The sequence below is a fragment of the Schistocerca nitens genome, chromosome 2, assembly GCF_023898315.1.
Source record: "Schistocerca nitens isolate TAMUIC-IGC-003100 chromosome 2, iqSchNite1.1, whole genome shotgun sequence".
Classification (NCBI taxonomy): domain Eukaryota; kingdom Metazoa; phylum Arthropoda; class Insecta; order Orthoptera; family Acrididae; genus Schistocerca; species Schistocerca nitens.
Genome location: NC_064615.1, coordinates 960,138,551 through 960,157,690, shown reverse-complemented (window position 1 = coordinate 960,157,690; position 19,140 = coordinate 960,138,551). Strand labels below are relative to the sequence as shown.

The window sequence follows — 19,140 nt, the reverse complement described above, 5'->3', positions numbered from 1 at the left end:
CATGTTGAGCTGTTGGCCGGAAATGAATCTCATAATTGAAACGGGACAAGTAAAGAACCCAACGCTGGAGGCGGTGTGCAGCCTTGTCAAGAAGTGACGTTGATGGATGAAACAAGGAAACAACTGGTTTGTGATCCGTAACAAGATGAAATTTTGAGCCATAGAGAAAAACACCAAACTTATGAAGAGCATAAATTATGGCCAAAGCTTCTTTATCAATTTGAGAATACTTTTGTTGGGCATCCGTGAGCGTTTTGGAGGCATAAGCGATGGGTTGTTCCGAACCGTCAGAAAAACGGTGCGCAAGGACTGCACCGACCCCGTATTGAGAGGTGTCTGTGGCAAGAATAAGATGTTGGCCAGGTCGATAAGTAGCCAGGCACGGGGCCTGTTTCAGCATAGTCTTCAACTTCTGGAAAGCCGCTTCACATGACGTGGACCAGTGAAAAGGCACGTTTTTATGCAACAGGCGATGCAACGGCTGAGCCACTGAAGCTGCAGACAGTAAAAACTTGTGATAGTATGCTATTTTCCCCAAGAAGGCCTGCAGTTCCTTAACAGATGTAGGGCGAGGAAGGGCATCGATTGCAGCGACAGTTTGTTGAAGCGGACGAATACCATCCCGAGAGAGTTGAAACCCCAAGTACGTGATAGATGCCTGAAAAAATTGTGATTTCTGAAGATTACACTTAAGACCGGCAGTCTGTAAGACATGAAAAACTGTGCGGAGATTTTGAAGATGTTCTTCAGTGGTGGAGCCAGTGACAACAATGTCGACCATGTAATTGATACACCCAGGGACAGGGAGCAATAATTGTTCCAAGAATCGCTGAAAGAGAGCAGGGGCGCTAGCAACCCCGAATGGCAAGCGTTGGTATTGATAGAGGCCGAAAGGCGTGTTAAGGACCAGAAACTGCCGGGAAGCAGCGTCGAGAGGAAGTTGATGATAAGCTTCTGACAGGCCAATTTTAGAAAAATACTGGCCTCCAGCACATTTAGTGAACAGTTCTTCAGGACGGGGCATAGGGTAAGTGTCGATGAGGCATTGAGCATTTACAGTGGCTTTGAAATCGCCACAGGGACGAATATCACCATTTGGCTTAGCAACTACAACAACAGGAGAGGACCACTCACTGGAAGTGACAGGAAGCAAGACCCCTGAAGCAGTGAGACGATCCAACTCCCATTTTACCCAATCACAAAGGGCCACAGGAATGGGCCGAGCCCATTTGAGCGTGATATGAGCTTCAAAGTCGTTTGCACGGCCCAACCCAGGAGAAAAAAGGGACGAAAATGTCGTCGACAAGGAATCCAGTTGAGCATAAGGAATAGCATCAGAGACAATATTGACAGAGTCATCTATGGAGAACCCAAAAACGCAAAAGGCATCGAAACCAAAAAGATTTTCAGCGTTGCTCTGGTTGACCACAAATATGGGAACAGTGCGAACGATGGATTTGTAAGATACCTCAGCATTAAACTGTCCCAAGAGAGAAATCTTCTGTTTATTGTACGTCCGTAATTGCCGAGTGACAGGGGACAGGAGTGGAGAACCCAGATGAAGATACGTCTGAGAATTAATTATAGTGGCAGCAGAACCGGTATCCACTTGCATGCGAACATCTCGAACAATGATTTGCACAGTGAGGAATAACTTCCCTGAAAGGGAAGAAGTGCAATTGACAGACAACACAGAATCAGAATCAGCGTCATGTTCATGAACATCATGTATGTGGTCGGATTTGCAAATGGAAGACACATGACCTTTCTTTTTGCAATTGTGACACACAGCCCAACGTTGGGGACAATCCTCGCGTGAATGTTTCGTAAAACACTGCGGACATGAAGGAAGTTGCCGGGGGGTTTTGCTGCAGTTTCTTAGCGGGTTGTTTACGGCTAGGCCGAGGCTGCACGTGGGAGCGCACTGCGGCCACGTCGGCCGGCGGGGACGCGCCGCACGCGTCGTCAACAGCGCACAGAGGTTGTATTTCCCCGACATCACCCCACGCCTCTACTTGCGCCACACCAGCGCGAGAAATTTCAAAAGACTGCGCAATGGAGAGAACTTCATCTAGAGTTGGATTCGCCACATGAAGGGCACGTTGCCGAACTTCTTTGTCGGGCGCCGACCGAATAATAGCATCCCGTACCATGGAATCGGCATAGGATTCTTTGTGAACGTCAGTAACAAATTGACACTTTTGACTTAGGCCGTGAAGTTCAGCAGCCCAAGCGTGATAGGATTGATTTGGTTGTTTTTGACAACGATAAAAGGCAACACGAGAGGCTACCACATGCGTTTGCTTTTGAAAATAGACAGAAGTGAGCACATTTCAGCAAAGGACAAAGACGCAGGATCCTTCAAAGGAGCCAATTGCGACAACAACCGATACATTTGAGGTGAAATCCAGGAAAGGAACAGAGACTTACATGGTTGTTCGTCCGTGACATGAAATGCCAAGAAGTGCTGTCGAAGACGTTTTTCATAATCAGACCAGTCTTCCGCCGTCTCGTCGTAAGGAGGAAACGGAGGTATAGCCAACGATGAGAAATGCCCCGCATTTAACGCTGCAACGAAATCGCGAATCGCCGCTGTTAGAAGCGTTTGCTGTTCAAGGAGATTTTGCAATAGTTACTTGACAGTAGCCATGGAACCCTGTGAGTCAATGGTGAAAAGGAAAAATCCACTACCTCGTCGCCAATTGTTAGAACTTCAAGTTTAACACACATATTTCGGAACGACACAACAACACATATAAGTCACAGAGTAAGTTGACAAGTAAGACATGTGTACACGTTAGCATTCGAATGAGCAGTGAGTCCCAGTCTAGCGGCTGCTGCTCGGCTGGCCGCTTAGGTGGCGCAGCTGCTGCATGGCTGGCAGACAGCGCCGCACGTAGAGGACGCGCGTAATTGCGCGGCGGCACTTTGAATGATCGGCGAGTCACAACAAAAGTAATCACTTGCTTACATGCTATTTTGCATATCTATGTACCAGGTGCACTGGAACCTGTGTCCCCTGATAGCAAATGCTGCCCAGCCTATTTTCCTATCACGCAGATGAGATCACCAGATACAATGCACAAGCTCTCATATGACAAATATGAGGTATCTGCTGCACACTACTTAAGGAAACCAATTTGGCATATGCTATAATCAGTTTAGATAAACCATGAAGTAGCTAAACCTGAGTGTCCAAACAGGGTTTCAGAACTTGACTTTCCCAAACATAAATCAAATGTTTCAATCACTGCACCTCTTCATTCAAGCTAAACTTTCGATGTACCTGAAACGGAAAGTTTGTCATCAGTTTGTATTACCAGTTGTGACTTAGGATAGTGAGATGCAAACCCATCAGATCCCAGTTTCTCCACCATATAGAAAGCTAACAGTGGTCTGAGTACAGTTAAAATGATTTGTTTGAACTACAAGTATCAGATAAAAGCAGCTGAGTAGTTCAGGAGGAGGAGCAGTGGCTTTTTTTCATAGTAGCCATTGTTCTCCTGTTTTACATAATAGCTATTTTTCTCATAAAGTACATGTATAAAGTGTTGTAGAACTAATTATTATAATTATCAATTTGAGTAGTTTAGCACTAGATATAATTTGTTATTAGTATACTTCACCAAAGTATCCAGCAGTTGTTCGTGTCTAGCTGTTAATGTATAACTTGACTCGTTCCACATCCCTAAAGGGACTCCTTCCTGATGTGGTTGATGGAACACAATGTGTGAATGAATGAATGAATGAATGAATGAATGAATGAATCTACATCTATATCTACATCAATACTCTGCAAATCACATTTAAGTGCCTGGCAGTGGGTTCATTGAACTACCTTCATAATTCTCTATTATTCCAATCTCGCACAGCGTGCGGAAAGAACGAACACCTACATCTTTCTGTACGAGCTCTGATTTCCCTTATTTTATCGTGGTGATCGTTTCTCCCTATGTAGGTCAGTGTCAACACAATATTTTTGCATTCGAAGGAGAAAGTTGGTGATTGGAATTTCGTGAGAAGATTCCATTGCAACGAAAAATGCCTTTCTTTTAATGATGTACAGCCCAAATCCTGTATCATTTCTGTGACACACTCTCCCATATTTCATGATAATACAAAACGTGCTGCCCTTCTTTGAACTTTTTCGATTTAATCAGTCAGTCCTATCTGGTAAGGATCCCACACCACGCAGCAGTATTCTAAAAGAGGATGGACAAGCGTAGTGTATGCAGTCTCCTTAGTAGATCTGTTACATTTTCCAAGTGTCCTGCCAATAAAATGCAGTCTTTGGTTAGCCTTCCCACAACATCTTCTATGTGTTCCTTCCAATTTAAGTTGTTCATAATTGTAATACCTAGGTATTTAGTTTAATTTACGGCTTTTAGATTAGAATGATTTACCACTCCTTTTAGCACTCATGTGGATGACCTCACACTTTTCGTTATTTAGGGTCAACTGCCAATTTTTGCACCATTCAGATATCTTTTCTAAATCGTTTTGCAATTTGTTTTGATCTTCTGATGACTTTATTAGCTGGTAAACAACGGCGTCATCTGCAAACAACCTAACATGGCTGCTCAAATTGTCTCCCAAATCATTTATACAGATGTTGTTGTTGTTGTTGTTGTGGTCTTCAGTCCTGAGACTGGTTTGATGCAGCTCTCCATGCTACTCTACCCTGTGCAAGCTTCTTCATCTCCCAGTACCTACTGCAGCCTACATCCTTCTGAATCTGCTTAGTGTATTCATTTCTTGGTCTCCCTCTACAATTTTTACCCTCCACACTGCCCTCCAATACTAAACTGGTGATCCCTTGATGCCTAACAATACCAACCGATCCCTTCTTCTAGATAAGTTGTGCCACAAACTCCTCTTCTCCCCAGTTCTATTCAATACCTCCTCATTAGTTATGTGACCTATCCATCTAATCTTCAGCATTCTTCTGTAGCACCACATTTCAAAAGCTTCTATTCTCTTCATGTCTAAACTATTTATCTTCCATGTTTCACTTCCATACATGGCCACACTTCATACAAATACTTTCAGAAACGACTTCCTGACACTTAAATCAATACTCGATGTTAACAAATTTCTCTACTTCAGGAATGCTTTCCTTGTCATTGCCAGTCTACATTTTATATCCTCTCTACTTCAACCATCATCAGTTATTTTGCTCCCCAAATAGCAAAACTCCTGTACTACTTTAAGTGTCTCATTTCCTAATCTAATTCCCTCAGCATCACCCGACTTAATTAGACTACATTCCATTATCCTCGTTTTGCTTTTGTTGATGTTCATCTTATACCCTCCTTTCAAGACACTGTCCATTCCGTTCAACTGCTCTTCCAAGTCCTTTGCTGTCTCTGACAGAATTACAATGTCATCGGCGAACCTCAAAGTTATTACTTCTTCTCCATGGATTTTAATGCCTACTCCGAACTTTTCTTTTGTTTCCTTTACTGCTTGCTCAATATACAGATTGAATAGCATCAGGGAGAGGCTACAACCCTGTCTCACTCCCTTCCCAACCACTGCTTCCCTTTCATGTCCCTCGACTCTTATAACTGCCATCTGCTTTCTGTACAAATTGTAAATAGCCTTTCGCTCCCTGTATTTTACCCCTGCCACCTTCAGAATTTGAAAGAGAGTATTCCAGTCAACATTGTCAAAAGCTTTCTCTAAGTCTACAAATGCTAGAAACGTAGGTTTGCCTTTCCTTAATCTTTCTTCTAAGATAAGTCGTAAGGTCAGTATTGCCTCACGTGTTCCAACATTTCTATGGAATCCAAACTGATCCTCCCTGAGGTTGGCCTCTACCAGTTCCTCCATTCGCCTGTAAAGAATTCGCGTTAGTATTTTGCAGCTGTGACTTATTAAACTGATAGTTTGGTAATTTTCACATCTGTCAACTCCTGCTTTCTTTGGGATTGGAATTATTATATTCTTCTTGAAGTCTGAGGGAATTTCACCTGTCTCATACATCTTGCTCACCAGATGGTAGAGTTTTGTCAGGACTGGCTCTCCCAAGGCTGTCAGTAGTTCTAATAGAATGTTGTCTACTCCCGGGGCCTTGTTTCGACTTAGGTCTTTCAGTGCTCTGTCAAACTCTTCACGCAGTATCATATCTCCCATTTCATCTTCATCTGCATCCTCTTCCATTTCCATAACATTGTCCTCAAGAACATCGCCCCTGTATAGACCCTCTGTATACTCCTTTCACCTTCCTGTTTCCCTTCTTTGCTTAGAACTGGGTTTCCATCTGAGCTCTTGATATTCATGCAAGTGGTTCTCTTTTCTCCAAAGGTATCTCTAATTTTTCTGTAGGCAGTATCTATCTTACCCCTAGTGAGATAAGCCTCAAAATCCCTACATTTGTCCTCTAGCCATAGCCATGCCTGCTTAGCCATTTTGCACTTCCTGTCAATCTCATTTTTGAGACATTTGTATTCCTTTTTGCCTGCTTCATTTACTGCACTTTTATATTTTCTCCTTTCATCAGTTAAATTCAGTATCTCTTCTGTTACCCAATGATTTCTACTAGCCCTTGTCTTTTTACCTACTTGATCCTCTGCTGCCTTCACTATTTCATCCCTCAAAGCCACTCATTCTTCTTCTACTGTATTTCTTTCCCCCATTCCTGTCAATTGTTCCCTTATGCTCTCCCTGAAACTCTGTACAACCTCTGGTTCTTTCAGTTTATCCAGGTCCCATCTCCTTAAATTCCCACCTTTTTGCAGTTTCTTCAGTTTTAATCTACAGTTCATAACCAATAGATTGTGGTCTGAGTCCACATCTGCCCCTGGAAATGTCTTACAATTTAAAACCTGGTTCCTAAATCTCTGTCTTACCATAATATAATCTATCTGATACCTTCTACTATCTCCAGGGCTCTTCCATGTATACAACCTTCTTTCACGATTCTTGAACCAAGTGTTAGCTATGATTAAGTTATGCTCTGTGCAAAATTCTACCAGGCGGCTTCCTCTTTCATTTCTTAGCCCTAATCCATATTCACCTACTATGTTTCCTTCTCTTCCTTTTCCTACTGTTGAATTCCAGTCACCCGTGACTATTAAATTTTCATCTCCCTTCACTACCTGAATAACTTCTTTTATCTCATCATACATTTCATCAATTTTTTCATCATCTGCAGAGCTAGTTGGCATATAAACTTGTACTACTGTAGTAGGCACTGGCTTCGTGTGTATCTTGGCCACAATAATGCGTTCACTATGCTGTTTGTAGTAGCTTACCCGCACTCGTACTTTTTTATTCATTATTAAACCTACTCCTGCATTACCCCTACTTGATTTTGTATTTATAACCCTGTATTCATCTGACCAAAAGTCTTGTTCCTCCTGCCACTGAACTTCACTAATTCCCACTATATCTAACTTTAACCTATCCATTTCCCTTTCTAAATTTTCTAACCTACCTGCCGGATTAAGGGATCTGACATTCCACGCTCCGATCCGTAGAACGTCAGTTTTCTTTCTCCTGATAACGATGTCCTATTGAGTAGTCCCCGCCCAGAGATCCGAATGGGGGACTATTTTACCTCTGGAATATTTTACCCAAGAGGATGCCATCATCATTTAATCATACAGTAAAGCTGCATGCCCTTGTGAAAAATTATGGCTGTAGTTTCCCCTTGCTTTCAGCCGTTCGCAGTTCCACAACAGCAAGGCCATTTTGGTTAGCGTTACAAGGCCAGATCAGTCAATCATCCAGACTGTTGCCCCTGCAACTACTGAAAAGGCTGCTGCCCCTCTTCAGGAACCACACGTTTGTCTGGCCTCTCAACAGATACCCCTCCGTTGTGGTTGCACCTATGGTACGGCTATCTGTATCGTTGAGGCACGCAAGCCTCCCCACCAACAGCAAGGTCCATGGTTCATGGGGGATGGGGGTTATATAGATAACAAACAGCAAAGGGCCTGTAACACTACCTTGGGGAACACCAGTAATCACTTCTGTTTTATTCGATTACTTTCCGTCAATTACTATGAACTGTGACCTCTCTGACAGGAAATCACAAATCCAGTAACATAACTGAGACGATATTCCATAAGCACGCAATTTCACAACAAGCCGCTTGTGTGGTACAGTGTCAAAAGCCTTCCGGAAATCCACAAATACGGAATCGATTTGAAATCCCTTATCATTAGCACTCAACACTTCATGTGAATAAACAGCTAGTTGTGTTTCACAATGAAAGAATACAAGAACTGAGGGTTGGCTGAGTAAACAATGGAGGGATACACGGAAGGAAATTGAGGTGGATAAGGTAAGTATCTACATGAAATTCTACAAGATAGTCCGCAGCTCGTGGTCTTGCGTTCTCGCTTCCTGCGCACGGGGTCCCGGGTTCGATTCCCGGCGGGGTCAGAGATTTTCTCAACCTCGTGATGACTGGGTGTCGTGTGTTCATCATCATCATTTCATCATCATTGACGTGCAAGTCGCCGAAGTGGCGTCAACTAAAAAGGACTTGCGATATGGCGGCCGAACTTCCCCACAAGGGGCCTGCCGGCCAACAATGCCATACGATCATTTCATCATTTCTACAAGATAAAATCGAGGTAACAATATTAATGGAAAGTGTGTATGTGACAGAAGATGGGCAGAAGAAACATAAATGCATACAGCTGAAGACTTAATGTATGGGGAAGTACAGAGAAGGCCTGTATATGACAATGGATGTCACACAACAGACAGTGACATTTATAAGTTTGTAAGCATTGTGTTTTGCACAAGTATCCCATGTTCAATACCACATGTGCTTCCAATGTTGTATGATGGCAGGTGCTCAATACACCATGGTTGATAAAACATTTACTGGCCAGTACATTAACCCAATATGAGTTTACTGATAATTCTTAATGATAACTAATCCAAAACGATGGCATTCTCTCAGTATTTGGTTCTTCATGTACTTTTACTAATTCAACATTACCACAAAAAGAAATAGTTTATAAATCATTTTCAAACTTAAAGACTGGTGGGTATCATAAATAATACAACAGAGAATGACAAGAATCCAAACACAATTTTTGGTATCACAAACTAGGTGACGCATCAGACACTTAAATGGGCAGAATATTATTCTACTCCCTGTCTAGCCACCCACAGTAATGTCTCTCATGCTTTCCACAAATCACTAAATTTGACTGGCAACATGATACCTTGCAAAAAGCAACAGTCAGTTTCATGTGCCATGCATGTCCTATCTAAGCTCATACTCTCTCTAATACCGCTACTGCTAGTACATTGAACAGCAATTTGCCTGTCAAAATATTTTTATCATACTGCAATCCAAGTATGTTTCTTTTGTGCAAATCTATGTCCAGTCAAACATGTATGTAATTCTCAGCAGAATAAAGTCATAACGAAATTGAAAGTACTTTTAATATTAGTTAACCAAATCCATTAAGAGTAAGTATTTATTATGCTACACTTATGATGAACAGTGTTAGTATCAGGCTAATTTAAAAACAACTTAGTAAAATTTCCATATTATTGTTATTTATCTTGATTTCCTAGACACAAATGAGAATGAGTATGTCCTTGAAAGAAAACAGATAACTTACTGACCTGATTGAGGTATTTTCCAGCATAAAATGTTTTATAACCAAGAGATCTCAGAGGAACTGGTAAAGCATATGGTTCCAGTTCATTTTGCCATTTCCTCCCAAAACAATTCCCTTCAAATGAATTGTTCACAGTGCGATGATTATGCTGGTAAAGGCCCGTTAAAATAGATGTTCTGCTGGGACAGCATACAGGTGTCGTAACAAACTGTAAGAACTCAACAGGTCATTTCATTGCAGGCAACAGTAAATGTCAAAACAGTGGCAGGTTACATTGAGTCCTTCAGTCCTATCTATACAAGCAGTGAAACATAGTTGCTATTTACAAGCTTCTCTTACACTTATTTAAACTTTTCTTATGTTCTGTGTTACAAACATAATTTCAATCTAAAGGTATGATGCGCCAAAACATTATGACCAATTGCCTATTAATGTGTTGGTCCATGATTCTGCATGGCATGGATTTGACAAGTCCTTGGTAGGTTTGCGGAACTATGTGGCACCAAATTTCTATCCACAGGTCATGCAATTCCCTTAAAGTATATGACGATGGTTTGCAAGCATGGAGCTAGCAGTTGATAAAGTACCAAATGTGTTCCAGTGAGTTCAGATCAGGCACATTTGGTGGCCAAGACATCAACAAGAGTTCACCATCAGGATGCTCAAACCAGTCCAACATGATTCAGACCCCATGACACAAACAGTTTTCCTGTTAGAAGATGCCACCATCATTGTGAATAAAATCAAACATGAAGGAATGCAGCTGGTTTGCAATAATGGTCACATAATCCACAGCTGTGATGGTGACTCCGATTACTATCATAGGTCTCATGGAAGGCCAGGTGAATGCCCCCCACAGTACAATACAATCTCCAGTGGCCAACCTGGCGTGACAAGAAACATGATTCACTTAACCAGGCAACACATCCCCATTGAGCAATGGTCCAAACTCAATGATCCCATGCCCACTGAAGTCTTAATTGATGATGTTGCTGGGTGAACACAGGCACATGCTGCGGAGCCGCATGTTCAAAAATATGCACTCTGAAATTCTTTTGCCTGCATTAGAATTGTAATTTGTGATCAGGTCTGCCACAGTTAACCATCTATCCTGTTTCACAGTGCAGGCAAGCCTCCAACCTTCACAATCAGTCTGATGTGTTGACAACCAACACCTTGTCACCTATTCGTGGTTTTAACAGCTTTCAAACACTTTCCATAGATGCTCACAACAGCAGCATGCGAACAGATGACCACCTTTGCTGTTTCTGAAAGTTTGGTTTACAAATGCTGGGTAATAACAATCTGCACTTTGTCATAGTCACTTCACCAGCATTCAGTCTCTTTTTTGGACAATGGTCGTATTGTTTCAGCTCATCAGTGTATGTTAACATGTTCAGACAAGTACTTTCCATAAATTGGTTATGTTAAATGTATTGTATGATGGAAGGAGAAGTGCTAGTTAAACTATCACAAGGTGTTACCTTAGTTCACACAGTTGGGCATAAAAATATACTGTAGTGACAGAAATTCAGCACTCAGCCAGTCTCACATTCGGTTCACTTCTTTATAAACTATATTTGCATCTTCAAAAATGACATTTCTGACATGTGTGCCAAATGCTTTCCCAAACAGAATGAATATGTATGTGTATGTAATAAGACTACAAAAACAGAGTTTCTTGTAAAGTGCCCTACTTTAAAAATTTACTTTGTCCTCCACGTGAGTGTATGTTTCAAAATGACACATCAGAAATGTATGTCAATATTCACTTTTTCAGTTTCTTTGCACATGCAGAAATGACAATATGTTGTCTGAAAGCTCCATTTATCAAGTATATTAAGAGTACAGACAGTGGAAAGTCCAAGTAGGAATATCAAAAATATTATGAAAAGGATATATTGCTACTCACCATAAAGATGACATGTTAAGTCGCAGACAGGTACAACAAAAAGATTGTTACACATTGAGCTTTCAGCCTAAGCCTTCACCAGAAAGGAAACACACAAATTTACACAAGCACACCTCACACACACATGACCACTATCTGAACAGAAGCAGGAACCCGGAGTGTCGTCGGAGAAAGAGGAAGGACAGCAATGTATAATGGAAGGGGAAGGGTGAAAGGGTAGCAGTGAGCAATGCTTGGCAGAGCATGGAGGGGCTGATGGTGGCAAGACATTATGAATTGCAGAATCACAGTAACTATCTGGCGGAAGACCTCTGCCAATTGTCTGACTCCTCCACCTATACACTCTGCTATATTCATCCAATCCCAGAAGTCTCACATAACATATAACATCCAACCCCCGCTTAAAGCCTTAGGTCCCCCCCCCCCCCCCCCCCCCCCGAACCTATCCCCCAAATTCATTTCCCTTCTCACCCCTATGACACCCCAAACATCCACCTTTTACATGCTCCCCAAAATCTACAAACCCAACAATCCTGGATGACACAATGTAGCTGGTTACTGTACTCCCACTAAAAGAATTTTGACCCCCAATGACCAACACTTCCAGTCAATCGAGCCTCCCATGTCAAAGATACCAACCAGTTCCTTCACTGACTCTCACCATCCCCACGCCTTTACCTCTTGGATCCTTACACGTCACTGTTGACATCACTTTCCTATACACAAACATCCCTCATGCTCACAGTTTCCTGCTAATGAACACTAACTCTCCAAAAGTCCCTTTGACTCCAAATCCTCTACCTCATTCCATATACACCTTTACTTTATCACATAATTACTTTTGCTATTAAGGGAAGGTATATAAACAAATCCGCAGCACAGCAATGGCACCATTCTATGTCATTCTGTCTATGGGCCATCTAGAGGAAACCTTTCTAGCCTCCTAAATCCCTGCTCTGGTTCATGTCCATTGATGACATCTTCATGATCTGAACTCAGTGCCAGGATACCCTATCCTCATTCCTTCACAACCTCAACACCTTCTCTTCCATCAGCTTCACCTGGTCCTCCTCACCTTCCTTGACGTTGGCCACCTCCTCTTTGATGGCTTCATCCATGCCTCTGACCACATTAAACCCATGACCCACCAACAGTACCTGCATTTGAACAGCTGCTATCCTTTCCATACCAAAATAAACTCTCCCATACAGCCTGACCACTCTGGGACAGAATATCTGCAGTGACAAGAACTCCCTTGCTCAGTATGCTGAATATATGACAAAGGCTTTACAGACAGGTTCTACCCCCAGACCTAGTCCTCAAACAGATTTCCTGTTACATATAAATACCCCCCCCCCCCCCCCCCCAAAGAACCAGATACAAAGGAGCACCTCTTTTGACACTGAATACCACCCAGACTGGAATAACTGCTCCATGTCCTTAATCATGGCTTTATTATTATTATTATTATTATTATTATTATCATCATCATCATCATCATCATCATCATGCACTGAAATGAGGGAGATCCTAATCCAAGATTCTTCCCAGCCTTCCTAAAGAATTATTCTGTCTTCCACCCAAGCCTCCACAGCATCCTAGACCATACCTATGCCACTCCCAAACCCAACCCCTTGCTATAGGGAAGACCTATGCAAGACCTGCCCAATCCACTCACCCAGCTCTTCCTATTCCAGCCCTGTCACAAGCTTATCCTACCCCATCAGAGGTCAGGCCACTTGTGCAAGTAGCTATGTCATATAGCAGCTGAGCTGCGATGATTGCACAGGTTTTCTATACAAATATGACTACTGACCAGCTGTCACTGGGGTGAATGGCCACTGCCAAACTGTGGCCACAAGTGAAGTGGAGCACCCTTTGGAACAACATGCAGCTGAATATAACATGGCTTGATTTTAATAGCTGCTTCATAGCCTGGTCTATCTGGATTCTCCTCTCCACCACCATTTTTTTTGAACTGCACACATTCTCTGCTCCTGAAATCATCCTGGCCTCAACCTATAGTAATCTACTGTCCCCACACCCTCCACTCTACAGTTTCCATCCCTTCTTTCCTATCACCTCCCCCTAATTCATGCTCCCTTACCCTAATTGAGAACTGCTCTCTGGCCCCATAAAATAAGTACACTATACTAAATTAATTAAGCTGCACAAATAATTTTGTTAAATTTATTTGACAAATTTCTCGACCACAGCTTACTACCGCAAGAGCTAACAGAAATGCTTGCAAAGAACTTGCTGGAAGAAGATGAACAAAAGACAGAGTGTGAATTATTTGTCCGAACTGTCATATGGAAGTTATACATCAGCAGATGTTCATTAGTATAACAACATTCATCTCTATGACAGTGGGGGTGGTGTTTTCTTTGAAAATGGAGAAGTTATCCCAAATTTATATATGTAGCAGATCTTATAACAAAACACTTATGTTTTGCTGTTTCTTATGCAGCTGGTGACTTTTGGTATAATTTATGGAATAAAATCTATAAGCTGTGTTTTTTATAAGAGTTAGAATAAAATTCATAAAATATATGGACATATGGGTCCCAATTTGTTGAAATTAATGTAAAACTGAATACACACATAATAAGATCGTAACATCAGTTGATAAGCAACTAAATAAAGAGTTGTAAAATACAAACACAGAAAACCGGAAAACATTTGTAAATTTCAAAAATTAGCATTGAAATAAGACAATGACCTGAACAAGTTTTGGCACTAACATCGTCAAGGAGCACAGTTACAGTAATTTGTGCCCATGTCATACAGCATGTTGTAAGAGTAGGATAGTTGGAACTGCCGAGCAGTATGCAGTTTGATTAAAGTGCAATTTGCGAATTAAATGTTTCGAGTAAAAGGAATCAGAAAATGATGTTTTGTACTTAATACATAAACCCAGCCATATCAAGTAATTGCTGCAAAAACTAATTCAAGAACAAGAGTATAGGATTGTGTACCATGAACAACAAGACAGATGACAATTTGCCTTACGTGACAATGGTTCAAATGGCTCTGAGCACTATGGGACTTAACATCTGAGGTCATCAGTCCCCTAGAACTTAGAACTACTTAAACCTAACTAACCTAAGGACATCACACACATCCATGCCCGAAGCAGGATTCGAACCTGCGACCGTAGCAGTCACGCAGTTCCAGACTGTAGCGCCTAGAACTGCTCGGCCACCCCAATCACGATAAATTATAAATAACTCCGCTTCTCACTTTCACATGAACTATACGTGTTGTGCAAAACACTAAATTCTCCTTACATCATTATCCACAGAGAAAATTTATATTTTTACCCAATTAAGAACAAGTATGTTTTAAGATGAATTTATGGATTTATTATTATTATTATTATTTTAAATTGGTCCTGGCTCATTGTTACCCATCTTGTATGAGATCTTTGTACTCTTTCACATCACGAAAGCCATCTTAGGTGGAGTTCTGAGTAACCTACAGCTGCTCCTCCACCACCACCACCACCACCCGGCCTGATCTCACTTGACCTCTCCCTCTCTTCTTCTATGAGAAAGAGCTTGTGATTGAAAGATACATGGAGAGCTACTGTTTATTTTCATGTATAGCAGTACTTGGAGTAGTGCCTTCTGCAGGTAAATACAGGAGGCCCATCTGTCTCTCCACGACTGAACACACTCAGTTCAGGGCACTTTGTTCCCCTTAGGGTGGGAAACTGCCCCTAAAAGGAAGAAGAATCAGCAATGATCAATGGCTGAGAATGCAGAAAGCATGTGTCTGAAAAAATGTCATGATGATCTCTCCGCTGGCAAAGATTCCACACTAGCTCTCCTTCAGACCTTGGGGAATGGGCTGCCAAGGGGAAGATGACCACGAGAAGGAGACTGAATAACCAACAAAAGGATAACTTTATACAAGTAGGTACACAGAAAGTCAGAAGTTTGAACGTGGTAGAAAAGACAGAAAATCTGAAAAAGGAAATGCAAAGGCTCAATCTAGATACGGTGGGATCCATGAAGAGAACTGGAAAGACGACAAGAATTTATGGTCAGGCAAGTACAGGGTAACATCAACATAAGCAGAAAATGGTATAACAGGAGTGAAATTTGCTATGAATAGGAAAACAGGGCAGTGAGTGAGTTACTCTGAACAGTTCAGTGATAGGTTTGTTATCATCAGTATCGACAGCAGACCAACACCAACAACCATAGTTCAGGTATACATGCTGATATCACTAGCAGAGGATGAAAAGACAGAGGAAGTATATGAGGATACTGAATGGGTAATTCAGTAAGTAAAGGGAGAGGAAAATGTAATAGTCACTGAGGACTGGAATGTGGCTCTAGGGGAAGGACCAGAAGAAAGGGTTGCAGGTGATGTTCATCACAGGAATGATAGGGGTGAAAGACTAGCTTAGTTCTGCATTAAATATCTGTTAATAATAGTAAACACTCTGTTCAAGAAACACAAGAGAGGGAGGTATACTTGGAAAAGGTCGGTAGATGCAAGACGGTTCCAGTTGGATTACATCATGGTCAGTAAGAGATTATGAAATCAAATGTTTGATTGTAAGGCACACCCAGGAGCAGATATACTCAGATCACAATTCAGTAATGATGAAGAGTAGGCTGAAGTTTAACAAACTAGTCAGGAAGAACCAATGTACAAAGAAACAGGATACATAAATGCTAAGTAGTGAAGAGATACAAAGGGCATTCAAAAAGTTTTGCACAGTCTTCTCTAATTTTTATATTTTTTGCAGGAGGAGAATGAAATTTTTTGTGAACATACTTGGAACATTTAGCTATAAGTTGGTATATAAAAGTATTTTCTTTTATTTACAGGTGAGCCATAATGGACCATGAAGTAGATGTCAGGTTGCAACAATGGTCGGTGATGGTGTTCCTTTTCAAGACCGGCGATGACTCTGCCACATCGATTCACAGGAAGTTGCTCCCTGTTTATGGGGAGGACACAGTGGATCGCAGCAGTATCCAGCAGTGGTTGCAGAGGTTTAAAGAAAGTGATTTCCCTCTACTGGAGAATCCACGATGCCGCAGACCATCGACGGCAGTCAGTGATGTGAATAAGGAGACCATTGATCAAATCATCCAAAATGACAGATGTGTGACAACGTGACAGCTTGCTGAAATGACTCGTTTGTCATTGGGTAGTGTGATGTCATTGGTACAGAAAAATCTGTGCATGTTGGGTGCCTAGATTACTGACAAGAGAAATGAAAACAATGAGGCAGAATGTGTGCGAGGGTCTCATGAAGATCTTTACTCAAGAGTGGAAACAGTGTTTTGACGGCGTCATTTCTCAGGATGAAACATGGTCATTTTTTGTCCGAACCCGAGAGCAAAACCCAGTCCATGGAGTGGTGTCATCTGGGTTCCCCTCAGAAGAAGAAACCAAGACTTTCACAAACAGCAGGCTGAAAGGTGATAGCCTCCTTCTTCTGGGATCTGTGTGGTGTCATTTTCATTGACTTTTTGGAACCTGGCTCCAAAATTAACTGGGACCGTTACTGTTTCTCATTGGACAAGCTGCGACATGTCATCAAGACCCACAGACCACAGCTTGAGAATCAGTTCATCAGACTACACCATGACAAGGCCAAACCCCATACAGCCCTTATGATGCATGAGAAAATCAGGAAAATGGGTTGGAAAATTGGTCCTCATCCTCCTTAGTCCGGACTTGGCTCCATATGATTTTTACCTCTTTGGTCATCTCAAGGCCCACCTGTGTGGTAAAACATTTGATAGTGAGAAAGACCTTCTTTCCTGTGTCAAGCGATGGTGTAAAAGTCAATCCACAGAATTTTACCGAAGTGCATTTACATCATGGAAAGAACGTTGGGTCATATGTGTCACAGCTGATGGAGGCTACATTGAGTAAGCTCAATGTATAGCTAAATGTTCCAAATATGTTCACAAAAACACTCATTCTTCTTCTGCAAAAAATAAAAAAATTAGAGACAACTTTTTTAATGTCCTTTGTACATTTAAAGTTCTATGAGGCTATAGATACTGCAATAATGAATAGCTGAGTAGGCAATTCAGTTGAAGAGGAATTGACCTCTCTAAAAAGGGCAATCAAAGAAGTTGGAAAGAGACACATAGGCACAAGGAAGGTAACTGTGAAGAAACAGAAGAAATACTTCAGTTGATCGATGAAAGAAGGAAGTATGAAAATGTTACAGCAAATTTAGGAATACAGAAATACAAGTCACTTAGGAATGAAATAAACAGGAAGTGCAGGGAATCTCAGGCATAGCGGCTGCTTGAAAAATGTAAAGAAATTGAAAAAGAAATGATTGTCAGAAAGACTGACTCAACATATAAAAAAGTCAAGACAAGCTTCAGTGAAATTAAAATAAGGGCAGCAACATTATGAATCCGATGGGAATTCCACTGTTAAATACAGAAAAAAGAGAGCAGATAGGTGGAAAAAGTACACTCAAGACCTCTATGAGAGGAAGGACTTGTCATGTGATGTGATAGAAGAAGAAACAGGAGTCGACAGGGATGAGATAGGGAATCCAATATTAGAATCAGAAATTAAGATAGTTTTGGATGACTGAAGATCAAATAAGGCAGAACGGATAGACAACATTTCACCAGAATTTCTGAAATAATTGGGGAAGTGACAACAAAACCACTATTCATGTTGATTTCAAAGATAGCAAGAGCTATCAGTACGAGATTATTGCACAATCAGCTTAGCAGCTCATGCATCCAAGTTGCTGACAAGAATAGTAAACAGAAGAATGGACAAAAAAATTGAGGATCAGTTAGATGATCAGTTTGGCTTTAGGAAAGATAAAGGCACCAGATTGGCAATTCTGACATTGCAGCTGACAATGGAAGCAAGACTAAAGAAAAATCAAGACATGCTCATAGGATTTGTCGACCTGAAAAAAGTATTCAACAGTATAAAATTGTGCAAGTACACCCCCTTAGATGTCTAACTGCCATGCAGTGGGTCAGGGTTTGATTCTTGGCTGAGTTGGAGATTTTCACAACTTGGGGACTGGGTGTTGTGTTGTCCTCATCATTATTGCAGCACTGACATGCAAGTCATCCAATGTGGTGTCAACTGAAAAGACTTGCAACCTGGCAGCTGGACTTACCCATGTGGTGACTCCTGGCCATCAATGCCATACCATTATTCATTCCAGTGGTGCAACATGTTCCAAATTCTGAGAAAAATAGATGTAAGCTACAGGGAAAAATAGATAATACACAATATGCACAAGAACCAAGAGGGGATGGAAGACAAAGAACAAACTGCTCATATTAAAAAGGGTGTAAGACAAGGATGTAATCTTCCACCACTACTGTTCAATCTGTATATTGAAGAAGCAATGATGGAACTAAAAGAAAGGTTCAAGAGTGGGATTAAAATTCAGGATTAAAGGGTATCAGTCATAAGATTCACTGATGACACTGCTATCCCCAGTGAAAGTGAAGATGTATTACAGAAGCTTTTGAATGGAATGAACAGCCTAATGAGTACAGAATACAGATTGAGAGCAAATTGAAGAGAGATGAAAATAATGAGAAGTAGCAGAAATGAGAACAGTAAGAACCTGAACATCAAAATTGGGATCACAGAGTAGACGAAGCA

General features: G+C 41.4%; 1 protein-coding gene across 1 annotated transcript in view; it reads right to left on the bottom strand.

Moving 5' to 3' along the window:
* LOC126237279 (N-acetylglucosamine-6-sulfatase-like) overlaps window positions 1–19,140 on the bottom strand; it is a 69,305-nt gene that overhangs the window by 11,901 nt on the left and 38,264 nt on the right. The window contains exon 3 of the mRNA XM_049947215.1: window positions 9,598–9,801. Within this exon, the coding sequence (XP_049803172.1) occupies window positions 9,598–9,801 (204 nt within the window). The remainder of the gene's footprint in view (window positions 1–9,597; window positions 9,802–19,140) is intronic.